The sequence below is a fragment of the Microchirus variegatus genome (assembly GCF_963457635.1).
Source record: "Microchirus variegatus genome assembly, chromosome: 3".
NCBI classification, from domain to species: Eukaryota; Metazoa; Chordata; class Actinopteri; order Pleuronectiformes; family Soleidae; genus Microchirus; species Microchirus variegatus.
The window spans coordinates 32,112,638-32,129,306 of record NC_139804.1 but is presented as its reverse complement, the minus strand read 5'-3'; the positions used below and the strand labels follow the sequence as shown (position 1 = coordinate 32,129,306).

Genomic DNA, 16,669 nt, shown 5'->3' with positions numbered 1-16,669 from the left:
ATCTTTTTTATTATTTTATCAACTAAATTACAACTCGAGAAAATGATCAACAGATTAATCAATTATGTCATTATGAAAATGATGATTAGTTGCAGCCCCTTGCAGACTTACATGGTAAATGTATGAATCTTAGTAAAGGGCTTAGGGCTCTTCATAACACGTCTTTAAATTCATGAGCTTCATCATAGAAAAAGAGTTACCGTTCTTGTCCCTCCTGGTGTTTCATCTTAATCTAAATCTTAATTAGACAAATATTACGATAAAATGCACAGTTGGGCAAATAATGTTTAACAAATTAAAAAGAAATTCAGCTGCAGATAATTTGCATAAATATCTGACAGGGTTTTTCTCTTATGAATCTACTCTGTCATGACATCTTCATTAATTGTTGCAAACAATCTCACTCTGTCGTTCTGCAGCAGCCATTTCTTCGTCTTCTTGTGCCGTTTACTGGTCGTTAACTAGCTTCACATTATTTAACACAGAAAATTCAAAACTTGTTCTTTTCTAATTGGAAATGTTATATTATTTTATATTTCCAAAATATTCAACATTCGTTGCACGTTAATTCCCACGTTAAAATTAAACAAAAACTTCACAAACTTCAAAATGTCCAGCTCCGCTCAGAATATCTGAATTTTTCATAAATTTTTCAAAATATGCTACTTTTTTTCAAAAACAACTTCTCATTCAAACGAGTTGAAACAAGCTCTCCGCTGCTTACTGGTCCCACGTAATTCAACGAATAAACTTCAAAACGTTCACCAAAAGTGGGACTTTCATCCTTCAATTCAAGCCGTTTAATGACTTTCAGATCTGTCATAATTACGGTTTTCAGCCGACATCACACACTCGAGCGACTCTTTAAACGATTCCTTCAGCTCAGGCAGAAGACGGCAGCAGCCTCAGAAATTGCCTTCTCTGGTTAAATATGTTCTAGATAAGACGATCCGTCTTTTGTACATCGTGAATAATGAGGGGGAAAATCAGCGTCTGTAGAAAGGTTTTAATGTTCCAGTACAAATAAGTTACCAAAGACCTGTGAATATTCAAGGTGGCTAGTGCAACTCTGCTACCACCTGCTGGTTATCTCAGGACATGACTTGGCTGGAAATATTTACACAGCACTCTCACAAGGAACATACGGTACATTTTTAAAAAAGGAAGAAGATGTAGAATATAAGAAATTAAGCAAAAGTGAGACCTCTGTGCGTCTCCATAGTCTTTGTGAAAGTGGGTTCAGAATAGTCCGTGCGGCATCACATCATTCCCTGCGGTTGTCCCTTTCCTGTGATCTTCTTGGAACACTCCAGCAAAGCATTGTGGATATCTTTGGCGCAGGAGATCTGGGACTTGATCATGCCGAGGTACTGGGCGTAAGACATGGACTCCGTCTGCACCGTGTCAGGCTTGGTGGCCGTCGGTACCAGGTTGGGTGAATGTTTGGCGCTGTCGATGCTCTGGGAAAGGCATTCATAGGCCAGCCGCTGCACACATGAGATACAGTCTTAGTATTGTCATGTCTAAAACTCACGCTCAGTTCATATCTAATTCTAAATCAAAACATATTTATTTATTCTCTTAACCATATATGCCTTCTGCATTCGTTTACCTTGCATCTGTGACATGTGTAATGACAATAAAGTCATCTAATCTAATTATTTAGCTGATACATAATAAGCTCAAGCCAATGCGGGAGATGATTATGGCATTTATTTGTATTCATGTCATTGTTTTTGTGATAAATGTTGTAAAGACTGTAATTTATGTTTTAATCTGAAGTCTAAAGTCTTACCAAACACAGCTCCAGTTGATCACAGAGGGCATAAAACTCCTCTAAGCTTTTGTCAAAGCGCTGCACAGAGCCATCGCTGCTTTTACTGAGACAAAAGAAACAGAAAAAAAGAAGCTTTAAAAAAAAAGAAAGAAAGAGAAAGCTGGTTCAACCAAGTACAAGATGAAAAACCCTATGGTGGGAAACCCAGATCACGTTATCCCAGTTAACCCATGATCATTTATGGATTATACTGCAGATATTAAAGAGCATAGCTTCCATTTTTAATCCACCTGAGCTACAAATATTCATATGTGGAGATAATGTGGCTCATGTGAATGAGCCTGAACTGGAGAAAAGGCTCATTAAGTCAAAGATTACATTTCTATGCCACATGTTCCAACAGAAATTATTAGACAGGGAAGTGTATTTGACTCAAACAGAGCAGGCTCAGCAGAGGTTTGGACTCTCTGGGTGCTTTCTCTCGTCTCCTAGTTGCACTTATATTATCATAAAAGATCATGCCATTAAAAATACAAAATAAAGAGTGTTTAGATGTACAACAAGCTGAAGAAAACATGATGACGAATAATAATAGACTGTAAGAGATCAGTTAGATCAGAGTCACAGTGATTCACTTTTCTCAAACCAAATCCATAGTTTCCACAACAGACCTTCACAAACTCAGGCTCTCAAATGCAGCCCTTCTATCAATTTAATGTGTTTTAGTTTAATATAATTTTTTCATCATAAATATGTTTTCTGCTGTATACTGTACTACTGTAAAATATAGCCACAAACGTTATTGCTATATCACAATAATATCCCAGTATAGTTTTAAACTAACATCACCCAGTGTTGCTGTTTTTTCCCACTTTCCTGGCCCCTCCTTACCAGACATGAAGCTCTTGTGGCCCCCAGCTTCACTTGAGCTTGAGACCCCTGCACTAAACCCTCTTTGTGGACCAGGGCTAAACAGCATTGATGTAAAATGTGTCCCCCAAACCAGGCTACTCACATTCCGTTGTCAATTGCCGTGTTATGGGCCAAATTCAGCGATGCGATCTTCATGACATTCTGAAAATGAAAACGTAACATGTGAAACAAACCAACATTAAATGATAGTGTGGACAGATGTTTGTGACGTCAGTGTTTGGCTGGAAGCAGCATCGTGTACCTGCAGACTCTCCTTTAGCTGAGGAATGAGCATCTTAAATCTGTGAACCGGGTCAAAGTCTTGCTGTTGATTCAACTGCTGCTGTTGTTGTTGCTGTAGTGACGGCTGCTGTAATCCAGGCTGAGACATCGGCCCGCCGGGCTGCTGTTGCTGAGACGCCATCTTGTCCGGCACTGACGCACTTCTTCTTCTTTTGAGAGTTTATGGTGGTTTAGCAAACAACGATTTAACCCTGACCCGAGCATTATCGCCACCATCTGGTGTGGAGTGTGGATCAAAATGTTAGCAATTCTACTACTGCTGGTTTTTTATATATATGTATATAAATATATAAAATAAATACATATGTGTGTGTATGAATATATGTAAATATATATTATTATATACTGTATATATTATCCTTCACTTCGATGTCGCCGACGCACTACCGAAAAATAATGTAATATCCGGTGCGGTGTTTTTTCAAAATAAAAGCGCCTCTTCAAATCTTGAAATCAAAAACAATGAAGAAAGACTTACTTTTAAAAACACATTTATCTGCTGCACATCTTACTCGCACCAGACCGCTTCTTCTTCTTGGCTCGTCCCAGATATCAGGACCATATTGGATGAAAGGTGCATCTAATCCAACTTTATTTGTAAAGCAATGTAAAGCAAAGTGGTGTACATATATAAAAGACACAATAGATAAAACGCATAGAAGCTTTTTTTTTTTTAAAGACATAAACACGTGGATAAAAGTAATAGTAAAAGCAACAGCCGAACAATAAACCACAATTAAACAGATCAAATGAAAACAAATAATACAATTAAATGGAAATAACATCAACAATTTAAACAAATGAAAAGAGGTGAGTTTTAAGGGTTTTAAAACAATCAGGAATAGGCCTGTCTAATGTGAAAAGTTAGATAATTCCACATTTCACCTGCCTTTGATCCTATCAATAGTATTTTATGTATTTATTGTTACATCTATGACACGTGTCAACATTTTTAGTTAATACGTGCTTTCCATTAGTCTCGTTTGATTTTCATTTTGATATCGTTGACCGAGTTGTTGTCTTAGCGTTTCTTTTTTCCGTGGCTCCTTGAAGGCAGCAGCAGAGGAGGAGGGCCCTGCAGCCGCTGTTCTCTGGCAGAAACCCCGTAGTCGAGCACAGCAGCGCCATTCGGTAACTGCAACAGTATCCAAAATGGCAGGAGCTGATGGAGACGACTCTCTCTACCCTATCGCCGTTCTCATTGACGAACTGCGAAATGAAGATGTCCAGGTAACAATATTAGTTTCGTCTTTAGTCGCCGTTTATGTTTATGAGTAAATTTTAGCGTATGTCGTATGTATGAACGCTAACTAGCAAACATGCTAGCTAGCGTTCATACCCTGCCCAGGCCTATCTGGATTTGTATGCCGGGCGCACCCTGTCCTATCAAAGTAGTTGGTTGTTGATTTTAGTGAAGCACTTAACGTATATTATTTTACGCTGGTGAGACTTGTAACGACTAAATCATGAACGTAAAAGAGTGAGTGGATGAGACGAGCCAAGTCTACCGTGTTTTAGTTTAGCGCTAGCGTCAGTGTGCAAGCTAAATCGCCACTTTAGCAATCACAACAACGGGACGCCCAAGGCCGCAGTGGAGGCATTTCTATATTAACCCGGTCACTCTTTCACTTAATTTATTTATTCACGCACACCATTGTAATCCATTGGTATTTGAAACGCTGTTTAACACTAGCTAGCCACCTATGACGAAGACACAGATAAGCGCTAAAACAGAATCGGGGGTCACGTTTGACATTAATTTAACCCAGAGCAGTGAAGTCTACCAGGTGCCATAAAAAGTGGCAATGACTGCCACTTTTTATGGCACCTGGGATATTAGATTATGTAGTATTGTTTTTAGTTAGATTAGAATGAAGAAGTAAATATCGTAGCATATTTAAAACATGTAATCCAAACCTTGAAAGTTAGAAAAGATGTTCAAATCACTCACGTGAAATATTGTTTAGCTCCATTCTTGATTATCACAATAATAGAAAGTCAACACCATTTACTTATTGTACGTGCTTTTCATCACTGTGTGATAATATGCTCTATTGCCCATCACTGTATTGTCTATAATTTGTTTGTTAGACAGTCATCAAGTCATCATTATTTTTCTTGCCATGCTTCCAAAGGTAATTTTATGTTGCCTCTATGTTAAAATAGTTGCATTCACTAGGCGGTTATCAAACAATGGTGATATGGAATTCATTAAGTTACTTTATTGAAAAACAAAATGTCTAGTCTTAAGCTATTTACACACGAGAAATGTTTTTTTGAAATGTTTTATGGATGTGGTGATCCATCATCGCACATGATTCATATTCTTAGTTAAATATTGACTTGATATAGAGAGGTTTTGATTTCATGTTGGTTACATGATATTATTTGTTGGCTTTTTGTTAATATGAACATGTTTCTGCTGAAACATCTTTTGTTTGCTCAAAAATAATTTAAAGGCTTGTAAGGACCTCAGGAGATGTAGCCACTGTCACAATGCCATAACTAAGGGTGATTTAAATAAACAAAAAGCTGCTTTCTCGTAACTTCTACTTGGGCTAACAGCATGTGATGGTAATTATGAATCGATTTTTGGATTATGATTTCCCTAAATGTGGTTAACGTTTTGACTATTTTGCCTGCAGTTACGACTGAACAGCATTAAGAAGCTGTCCACAATTGCTCTGGCGCTCGGAGTAGAGAGGACTCGTACTGAACTCCTTCCCTTTCTCACAGGTAATAAAGTCAATCACATTACTCACTAAACCCATGACATGTCACAAGGACACCCCAGTGACCTAAGTGTCATTTACAATAAAGAGTGATACAGAAAGACAGGTTGAATGTGACAAGTGATATGTTTTAAATCAACAATGTTGCACTTCCAGAACTTATTACACTTTTTTTTTTTGATGTCTTTTGTCATCTTTTAGACACCATCTATGATGAAGATGAAGTACTCTTGGCATTGGCAGAGCAGCTTGGCAATTTCACTATGTTGGTGGGAGGACCAGAATATGTCCACTGTCTCCTGGTAAGTTTGATGATATATAAATCAGAGAATTAATGCAAATATGTGCTAATTCAAGGACACATTTGCGTGCACTATCGTAGAAATAGGAAGTCTTACAAGTCAACGTTGCTGACATGATAGACTGCCATTTTTATTGCGATTACTATTTTGTGCTTTTGAGAATGTCTGAGGTATTTCCCCCTCAAGTAAACACAATGCTTTTCATTATCACTGTCATTCCCCAGTGATGAAAATGTAATTTGAACTACACTTTTAAATAATATTACAGTAGAATGTATTATGTGTTGATACTAAACGCATACCTCTGTTAACTTTATCCACCCCTCCTTAATACACAGCCTCCTCTTGAGAGCCTTGCCACTGTGGAAGAAACAGTAGTCAGAGACAAAGCTGTGGAGTCACTGCGGAAGATCTCTGAGGAGCACTCTCCAGTTGACCTGGAGGTCCACTTTGAACCCTTGGTCAAGCGGCTGGCCAGTGGTGACTGGTTCACTTCTCGCACATCTGCTTGCGGCCTGTTTAGTGTGTGTTATCCTCGTGTGTCCAGCACTGTCAAGGCTGAGATTCGCCAGTAAGTGGCTTGAATTCTTTCTTATAGTAATGCACATGGTGTTGGCATGTTATTTAATGTAGGTCTGTGGTGATTGTCTTCTAACATGGTTTGGTTTTGTTCTTTTTCACCAGGCATTTTCGCACCTTGTGTTCAGATGACACACCTATGGTTCGTCGTGCTGCAGCATCTAAACTGGGGGAGTTTGCTAAAGTCCTGGAGCTTGATTATGTAAAAAGTGATATTATTTCCCTCTTCACTGCTCTGGCTTCTGATGAGCAGGTATGACTGACTTTTATTCATCCCTTTCAATCATAAACACTGATTTTATAAAACCCTGAGACAGACAAACTTATTGGTTACCTCTCTCCATTAGGACTCTGTGCGGCTGCTGGCAGTGGAGGCTTGTGTGAGCATTGCCACACTGCTGCCTCAGGAGGACCTGGAGACCTTGGTGATGCCGACCTTGCGCCAAGCTGCAGAGGACAAGTCCTGGAGGGTTCGCTACATGGTTGCGGACAAGTTCTCTGAAGTAAGCAGCTTTACCCTTCTCGACTTCCTTTGTTGTTAAAGATGGGTCCCGTTTAAGGTTCTTCATGAACAGTCATGAAGCCCATATAATGTCTTGGCAAGCTACAACTTTTCTATTTTTAAGTGTTTATTGTGGCATAAATGAAATAAACCTACAGACTTAAAAAAAAAAACATTAAACATGGCAATCTTTCTCGCATGTAGTGTCAAAGACCTGTCCATTTTGTCTTTTATTGCCGTTTACCATGCATGGATAATCTCATATTTTGTTTTCTGATCATAGCTCCAGAAAGCAGTGGGGCCAGAGATCACCAAGAACGATTTGGTCCCAGCCTTCCAGAACCTTCTGAAGGACTGTGAAGCTGAGGTCCGTGCTGCTGCAGCTAACAAGGTCAAAGGTTAGTACACAAGTAAAAAAAATATTTTAGTTGCATAATTTGAGTAAGTTGTTGGTCTTTTGGGTTTCATAATTTATTGAGGACAACTTTTTGTTTTTGTCAGAATTTTGCGAGAACCTTCCAGAGGATAATCGCGAGCAAATCATCATGACTCACATTCTGCCCTGTGTCAAGGTAAAAAATATCTACATATATTTCTCCTCTCTGGTGCTTCGCTTCTCAGTTTGATTTTTTTTTTTTGCCTCTGATTTACTTAGCATGGAAACTGTTTGAGATACACATTTTATAGTATTCCTCTTGAATTAAAGTTTGTTTGCAACCTATGTCTTACCAGTAGGGCTGATGTGGCACCTGTTTAGCTGCCATTGCAGATGCCATTATTTCTGTCTGAATCAGTCTGGATACAAGGCTGTGGTTGTCCCAGTGGCTGTAATCTTCTATATGGTCTTGTTTCTTATGGCAGTGTTTCATTTTTGCGGTTACAGTGGCAGCCCTACTTAAAGGTTCGGTGGCAAGCTTGCATTTTAATAGAATTAGGGCGTTTTAAGAGAGCCTTGAAAAGTTGGAGGTATCCACTGGGAACAAGACAATGATAGCTAGACATAATTTAAAGGATGTTGAAGATGGGAGCTGCCGGGCAGGAGAAAAAGAGGAAGAGCACAGGATGTTGTGAAGGACATGGGGACAATTGTTGTAACAGAAGTGGACGCAAAAGATGAAGCAAGATGGAGGCAGGTGATCCACTGTGGCAACCTCGTAAATTTGTTTGATTCAAGCTTTGGAAGCATCATACATCAAATAAAAATTAAATAATGCACTTATTGAATGTTAAATGTTGAGGACTCTCCTACAGTTGCAGTGACTTGATCAATAGGATGCACTTGCCAGCTTTGTGGCTGGTAAAAAATCATATTGACCAGAATTGTTTTTGTTTACCAACCATTGGCAAAAAGATTATAATATTGAGAATTGTGTGTTGGAATGTTCTGCATGTTCTGTTAGCTGTTTGCAAAAACCTTTGGGTAGGAACTGCTGTGTCAGAGTTTGGGCAGCAGGTGGCACTGTTGTATTTTGTTCAACTGCAATCTGACTAGAAGAACATACTCATTTAGATATTCTTACATCATTGATGGTTAGATTCATCATAGCCATGGTAATGGTAATGCAGATTTCTGAATCAATAGAATAGTGTTTTTTCACTATTTGTTTTGTTTTTAAAGGCACACATTCGTATAGGAAAGGCTTCTATGTGCTGTTGGTTTGTTCAGTTATTAATGACAGTGGTTATTTTATGCCATTTCCTCTATCCCCATCATATGTACTCCGCTTACTGTCGATATTTGTTATGACTACATTAGACTAAAGTCCACTTTGCTGTGTATTTACATGAAACCTGATTATACCCTCCTCCTTTGTAGACCCTGGTGAATTATGTGATCTATAGTGGTAGTTATGATGGTCATTTACAAATGTTCTGCTATTCAGCTGTTTATTTGTGCTGATCTCTTTGTCTTGTCTGTCTTGTTTGTCCTGTCTCTGACCAGGAACTTGTTTCAGACACCAACCAACATGTGAAATCAGCCCTGGCCTCGGTCATTATGGGCCTGTCAACCATCCTGGGCAAGGACAACACAATAGAGCACTTACTGCCTCTCTTCCTGGCTCAGCTCAAGGACGAGGTAAAGGAAATGCAGACTTGCAATCATGCACTCAGTTTTTCTGTTATATGTTGTACAGCTGGCAATTCTTTACACAGTTATTGGTTTGGTAACAACAGTAATTTACAACAAAAGTTGTGATGCATTTAACTTTGACTGTCTACTTTGAACTTAAATGATCAACGTATCTGAGACCTACAAAGCCATTTTGTCACTGCTAACAGATGAACCTGTTTGCCAACTGGCTGGGTAGGAGGATGATTAATGCCACTGGCAACCAGACTGAGACTTTACAATTAGAAGACTGAATAGCTGGCTTGAGACTGAGACGTAACAGTCAGCTGGACGCTAAATATACGTTATGTCTTCAAGCATATTTATAGTTGTAAATGTAATTGTTTACTGGTTAGAATTGGTTAAACAAAGCAACTTTTCTGCTTATGTTAAGCGTCCTCTTTATCGGTCTGCTTTGCACATTCTTGACTATCACTATTAGACACACCTTTTTAATTAATTGTTTGTCACAGTTGTCTGAGTTTTTAGTTGGGTAAATGTCCTTGTACATTCTTATTTATGGTTAATTGTCCCTTCTAGAACAAAGATAACTTAATCACATCTTGTCAAATGAGTATGAAGCAAACATCACGTTGATTTGCCCATTGACGTGTTTGTCAGGTTAGCTGCAATGATGTGTAAATATTTTGAAAGGCTGGAGGCTGTCAGATCCTCCTTAGTTCTATTTAATGTTGACCCAGTGCCTCGCAGCAAAAATTCAAGATCAAAAATGTCGTATGAGTTTACTGTGCAGACTCGGCTTTGACTTTCAAATTTCTGTTATTCAAGGTGCATCTGTCTGAGGATGGTTTTAAATGGAGCGAGCGTTCATCCATGAGCCTGATTTACTTGAAACTCAGTTTAAGGCCACTGCTCTGTTTTTTTTTTCTATGATGTAGTTAAAGGCTAAGATAACCCATAAATAGTTTTGTTGAAGTGCGCCAGTTGTTAACATCCTGTCCAAATTTTTATTTTGAAACCATATCTGGGTTACATGGTTCTAGATAAAACTGCATGGTCAGTTTTGTTTCATGGCGTAGGATTCTTAACTTAAGAGAGAATAAACAATAGCGCTATAGTTATTTGATATACCGATTTCACAGAATGTCATGTTGCTGTAACTTCTGATGCAGCATCATTTAATAGATTACTAAATGAATCTGCAGTGTTTGTGTTTGTTAAATCAAACAAGTTCTCAGATTTTCTGGGTTCTTTGCTCCATGTAACAAAAATGGTTAAAACTAAATCATTTTTGTTTATGGTTAAATCAAGACATTTGAGAACATTATCATTTTGAGGTTTGGCAAAACGAAACAACAAATTGATTAATGGAGGAAATGATCATCAAATGAATTGCTTATGAAATGAATCCTAAGTTGTGGCCCTAATTAATTAATCTTTATTTTCTGTCACAGTGCCCTGAGGTGCGTCTCAACATCATCTCTAATCTAGATTGTGTGAATGAGGTAATCGGCATCCGTCAGCTCTCCCAGTCTCTGCTGCCGGCCATTGTGGAACTGGCAGAGGATGCAAAGTGGAGGGTCCGCCTCGCCATCATAGAGTATATGCCCCTGTTGGCAGGACAGCTGGTGAGTCATGAGACGAGGAAGACAGCTGAAATTATTATAAAATACAGTCAACATTTTTGTAATTAGTACCATGTGTACACCCAGAAATATGTGCAATGCTCACAGGGTTCATCAGGCCACGTTTTAACTGTAAACATCCAGGAAATCACTCTAATTAGCGTCTTTGTTTCCTCAGGGAGTGGAATTCTTTGACGAGAAGCTCAACACTCTTTGTATGGCCTGGCTTATTGATCATGGTAAGTTCAGTTGCTATCAAATGAAGTATATTAAATGAATGTACTGCCATGTCATGTGATTGCTCAAAGGTGAAGGAAGCATTTTAAGACACACTCCTCCTTTCAGTAGCTCCACCCTCCATACACAGTCCACCTTTCAGGTCGTCATCTCATTCTTTCATATTGAAATGCAGAGGATGTTTATTACCTTCTTTGAGATGTATTGGCTGACTTACCCACATGATTTATTTATACATGGCTCCAAGAAAGATTATTAGTGCTAGCTCATACTTCCACTGCAGAGACTCCATTTGTGCTGTTTTGGGTAGTACGGCTTTCTTTCTTTTTTACTTGCAGACCCAGTGTTGTGCATGATATCATTTCTTTTTATCACACACGCACAGAGCAGACAGCTAGTGGTCCCCGGGGAGCTGAATCTGACAGTCTATTGCATTACAATTGCCCCACCTTTAAACAGAAATGAATACGTTAGTAGTATTTTGTTTTCTAAAAAAAGAAATGTGCTCATATCAGATTCATACTCTTATGCTTCTTGTTCTTGGGAACATAGTTCTTACCTACTTTTTCCTGTGTCTCATGTAGTTAAACATTCTGTCCATCCATTTTCTACCATTTCACTGTCTGTCACATGCGGAAAAAAAATAACCCTTAATATATCCATTTCAGAGTAAAAGCAATTTAGGTTCCTTGAATTCATTTATTTTGTTCAGCACAGCTTCTATTGTGAAACACTTGCAGAACCGCCCCTTGCTCAGCGTCATTCTCTACAGTCCAGGCATTTAGTTGAGCACAGAGTCATAATTAACAGAATACTTTTATGGCAATTTCAAAGGCAAACCCTGTGTAAAGCATAGCAGCTGCTCCACAAGAGACTTGTGGCAGACACGCTCTCTGTGTGAATAACAGAGGTGTGGCAGACATGGCGTCACAGGCTGCACACACATCCAGTGTGTCCTGACCTGAATGGTTAAAGGTGAATTGTGGCAATCCGACAGCCTATTTATTCCAGAAAAATGTAAGGGATTATATTCTCTGTAGTTCTCCGTCCTCTAGTACAATGTCTGGATTATTGTCACTTTGCTTCACCTCGCCTTACTTTCTGAATGTATAACGTAACCTACGCATGTTCACCTCATTTTTTAAGACCACACCTTCAATGCTGTGTGTTTACAATGCAGTTAAAACTGCAGTGTTGCCCCTTTTAGTTCATATTTGAGCAGGTCATGTTAAAATGCTGGAAGAGCTTTGCAATTTATCGGTTTAGAGATATGCACTCACTTATGAGGACAAAGGCCCAGCTGGGTTACATCATTGGAATGCTGCTGGTGTGAGTTTCTGTTCAGATGTGTGTGTGTCTGTGTGTATATCTGAGATTAAGGATGTACCACCCTTACATAAGTATTTTAAATAAATACAGGACTATAGAAATCAGGCCAGATCCTTCTCAATCTATTTACCTAACTGATGAAATTGTGTTTTTTGACCTTGTTGTGAGTTTGGTCTTTAGCTTTGGGCTTTCAGTCAAGCAGCAATAATATTTAGTGATGAATGAAATTGAGAAATGACTGTGAAAGGTTTCACCTCATCTTTGCAAAAATGTTCATTAATCACATTTTGCAGTCACAGGTTTCCAGCATTTGTTATTATTAATAATGATAATAATAATAATGTTACTAATGTTGTCACTGTAATCCTCCAGTGTACGCCATCCGTGAGGCAGCCACCTGTAATCTGACCAAACTGGTGGAGAAGTTTGGAGCTGAATGGGCTCAGAACACCATTGTGCCCAAAGTGCTGGGCATGGCCAACGACCCCAATTACCTCCACAGAATGACCACTCTGTTCTGCATCAATGTGAGTCAACAGCCGACCTTCCCATAACACACCCTTGTGGCTACTTCCTGAATGTTGTTATTGATGGTTTAAAACTGTGTATCTGAAAGTGTATTTTTTCCTCTTTAAAAGTATTTGTCCATTGCCTGTAAGTGTTTGAGTTCGCACATTCTTAAAATCCTTGAAAGTTAATCCCTATATATGAAAGTGCTTGAATTTTGTGCAAAAAAGAAGTTAAGCTGATATTTAAGTAAATTTTTCCCACCATCGATGTGCCCTCATTTGGTACGACGCTACCCACTGTTTTATGTCCTGCATTGATTGATGTACGTAGACTAGGCCTACACAGAACTAGCGTTGAGTCTTAATTACTAACGGTGTTGTGGACACTCTCCGCTGCTGTTGACGTGAGATTCCATGGAGAACAATAAGCGAGTAATGTTAAGCAAGAGAGAACTAATTATGTGATGCCTGGGAAATGAACATTTCCAAGATCTCTGGCTCACCAAAGAAAATTACACACTGGACAATTATTGTCCTTCGGAACTTAGGTAAGACAGATGCAGAGCGTGCTGCAGATCCATGAAATTGGACTCCATGAGCGAAGCAGCTCTTATAGGTTTCCCTCCGATCTTAAGCTGTCAGCCGATTCAGTCCTTGAATCTGAGGGAGTTGGTCCTGAAAAGTCCTTGAATTAGATGTCAACCATGGTGTGGGAACCCTGTGTTCATTATTGACACCTGTATTAACCTGCTGTGATGTCTCAGGCTTTGTCTCAGGCATGTGGCCAGGACATCACCACTAAGCATATGCTGCCAGTCGTCCTCAAGATGTCCAATGACCAGGTGGCCAATGTCCGCTTCAACGTGGCCAAGTCTCTTCAGAAGATTGGCCCCTACCTTGACAGCAAGTACGTGGATTTTCTCGTTGTAGCAGCAGATGTTGCCTCTGCTCGATGAATACTCACGATAATGGCGATGATCACTTTGGCCGCAGTCGGGCAGCCTGTCCTCACACTGTGCTCCTCTGTCTTTGTCCCCAAGTGCCCTTCAGGCCGAGGTGAAGCCAGTCCTGGAGAGGCTGGCCACAGACACAGACATGGATGTCAAGTACTTTGCCCAGGAAGCCATCAGTGGTGAGCTTTTCTCTCATCTTCCACTAGATATGAACCGTAAAATATCACACACATCACATCTGATGTGTTTTTCTGAATATTACTGTTCTCTTCTATGCAGTTCTGGCCCTGTCATAATCAACCCACCATGACTGAACCAGACGACCACCCGAACGACAACAACGCAAACACTTTTACAAGATATTTATTGATGTTCAGGAACAACTGATAAATGTATAGAGAAAGCTGTTAGCAATTGTTTTAACCGTAATACTTTTTCTTCATTTTTTTTTTTTTACTGTTCAATGGTAGTCCATGTCCAGGCATAACGCAAGCTTCTTTGTTAACCTTCCTGTTTGCTGTAAATGGATGCTTTAACAAAGGCAGAGTATGGTGAATTGACTTAAGTGGTGCATGCTGACCAATGTGCTGCTGTACTAGCTAGACATCGCTAACCAGAGCCCGTCTCACATTCCTCCCTTTCCTCCTCCCCAATCTTTGGCCACTGTTGTACTTCTGCCACAGTCCTTAACAGCTAACCACATGTCCACGCTCGCCAGCTCGCACCTTGGGCTGCGCTCTCGCTCTCTTCTGTGCTGCTGCACTTCCCTCCCAGTGCTAGACGCAAACTTAGAAAAGCAGATGGAGCAACAAGCTGTGTATTTTGCTAAGCTTACTCCGGCATCCACCCTTTGGTTGCGCTCTTCTCCGAGACACTGGTGTGGCTCTACAGAAAACTGACTGAAAGGTCTGAGCTTGTCTTTTTCCATCAGACCAAACCTGCTGTGTTCTAAATGCCTCATGGGGTTTTTCTGTACAAAGTCCTGACAAAACATGAATGAGGGTGGTGTCAATAACTGCATGTGTAGTGTCCAACCCTACTCTACCAGACTAATCTGCCCTTCTGCTCAGACAAATGAATTACTTCTGTCTGGAGTTGAAGACCAGCTCAGTTTTCAAGTGTTACTCGTAATTATCCTCTCAGATCCTTGGTGATTTTTTTTGACGTAAAAGGGTGGAAAGTAGTCGTCGATTTTTCTGCAATATCTTCTCAGCATTGCTCTTAATCTGTGTGCCAATGACTTGATTTAGCAGTGGTGTTTTCTTTTAGTTTGTAAGGGTAAACTTTTTTTTACCTGTCCTGCTCTGTAAAAAAAAAAAAACAATGTTATTCTGTGAGCGACGCTTTATTACTTGGACGTTACTAGAACAGTAAAACTAATTTGACTACAGCTATCAGAGACATGGGGGGGATTAAAACCATGGCATTGTTTGTGTCCTAGAGCCACCCAGTTCTCCTGTACATCAAGTCCTCCACTGTCCATGAGATTTAAAAAGCATACGGTCAGCGAATGTCAAGACATAAGCTCACAAATCTCTGCACAGTGGAGAACAAGTGCATGCTTTCAAAGAAAGAGCGATCGGGGACTTGGTGCATGTGTACTAAGGCTGCATCTCGTTTTATTATGTGGGTGGGAACTGGGGTGGTTATGGGCCGGTTGAGTAAATGTAATGTCTGTGTTGATAAAAGAAACTTTTCTCTCCCTGAACTCCCCTGCTCTTCCCCTCTCCTCCCCCCCCCCCACCCCCCATCCCTCTCTCATTTTGTTCTCTTGAATAAACCTTGATTGTTGATTGTCCTGTATCACAAAGACTGTGCTTTTATTTTTTATTTTGAATTCTCGCCACAGTTGGGATGCTGTACTACTGTATCTTGATCTGAATAAAGTAACTCAAAGGAATGAGAGTAGCCTCTTTTTATAATTAGCCTCTGCTTAAATACATAAAAGCCTCTCGACAGTGTAATTACCCATTTACTAAACAGGAAATGGTCCTATTAAAACAGCCACTTAATTAGAACTGTTTTAATGAATATGAGTCATTGAAATATTCAGTTCCTGCAAACGTCAGGCACTTAGAGTCCGTGTTGATGAAGCAACAGAAAAAAAAAAGCGAGGTGTGACTAAAATAGATCATTGCCTATAGTTAAAAGTTTACGATTGGGTTTATGTTTTTAGAGCCGTTAACAAAATGTCTATTTCCAGATGGGTTGCGGAAATGACTCGAGTTAAAGTGCAGCTATAAAATAGGAAGTGAAGTTTGTATCCATGCACTGAAAAGTGTTTTAGGAAACTGAACTTCAGCAAGTTCACATCATTTATTCATTTATGATCAGTTAAAGCAGATGAGGTTTAAAAAAACAACACAAACATAATGTTGGGTGGTAAAAGCAGCTTTGTATTTGTGGGCTTGTACTTTTTGCCACTTGTTCTGTAAAATATTTGCACACATTGACACATTGTCAGTGTTTCATCGTCCACGTACACACTGCAACTTTTGTCATTTATTTATATAAAAAAGAAAATCCAGCTCTGGTGTGGTGTGTGTTGAGTTGTTCTGTGAGTGTGTTCAGTGTTGTGAAAAACCCATTAATAATCGGTGGTCCCAGCTCCCAATTGTTGCGCAATACCGTGTCACCACCCCAGGTGCCACCCTGCAGTATTGGCTCTCCTCCCTGTCAGTTGCGACCTTGTGTGGGCCTTTTCCACGGCACAATTTGGAAAGCAATTAATGACAGCATTAAAATCCAAAATTACAAACAAAATAATTGACATGTTGTCTGGTTATAAAGGATAGGTATGCATGCAAAGTGCATTAAGTATGTAGATCATATATGTAA

At 39.6% G+C, this 16,669-nt stretch overlaps 2 protein-coding genes across 2 annotated transcripts; one reads left to right on the top strand and one right to left on the bottom strand.

Moving 5' to 3' along the window:
* Positions 1-1,047: 1,047 nt before the first annotated feature.
* On the bottom strand, positions 1,048-3,113 carry med29 (mediator complex subunit 29; the record flags this gene model as incomplete). The annotated part of the gene is made up of 4 exons (XM_083887143.1): positions 1,048-1,487; positions 1,796-1,880; positions 2,793-2,851; positions 2,952-3,113. The coding sequence occupies 4 exons, from the start codon at positions 3,111-3,113 to the stop codon at positions 1,260-1,262; spliced, it is 534 nt and encodes a 177-aa protein (XP_083743269.1). The 3' UTR covers positions 1,048-1,259.
* Positions 3,114-4,109: 996 nt separating this feature from the next.
* Positions 4,110-15,629, top strand: ppp2r1bb (protein phosphatase 2, regulatory subunit A, beta b). Its single transcript, XM_083886521.1, has 15 exons — positions 4,110-4,222; positions 5,638-5,728; positions 5,926-6,026; positions 6,365-6,597; positions 6,711-6,858; positions 6,953-7,108; positions 7,391-7,505; positions 7,609-7,679; positions 9,050-9,184; positions 10,633-10,806; positions 10,982-11,042; positions 12,742-12,896; positions 13,643-13,785; positions 13,919-14,010; positions 14,111-15,629. The coding sequence occupies exons 1-15, from the start codon at positions 4,145-4,147 to the stop codon at positions 14,125-14,127; spliced, it is 1,770 nt and encodes a 589-aa protein (XP_083742647.1). The 5' UTR covers positions 4,110-4,144; the 3' UTR covers positions 14,128-15,629.
* The last annotated feature ends 1,040 nt before the right edge of the window (positions 15,630-16,669 follow it).

Coding starts and splice junctions, on each gene's coding strand:
- ppp2r1bb (XM_083886521.1), top strand. CDS start 4,145: ATGGCAGGAGCTGATGGAGACGACTCTCTCTACCCTATCGCCGTTCTC. Junction 4,223..5,637: donor TGCGAAATGAAGATGTCCAG/GTAACAATATTA, acceptor TTTTGCCTGCAG/TTACGACTGAACAGCATTAA. Junction 7,506..7,608: donor TGCAGCTAACAAGGTCAAAG/GTTAGTACACAA, acceptor TGTTTTTGTCAG/AATTTTGCGAGAACCTTCCA.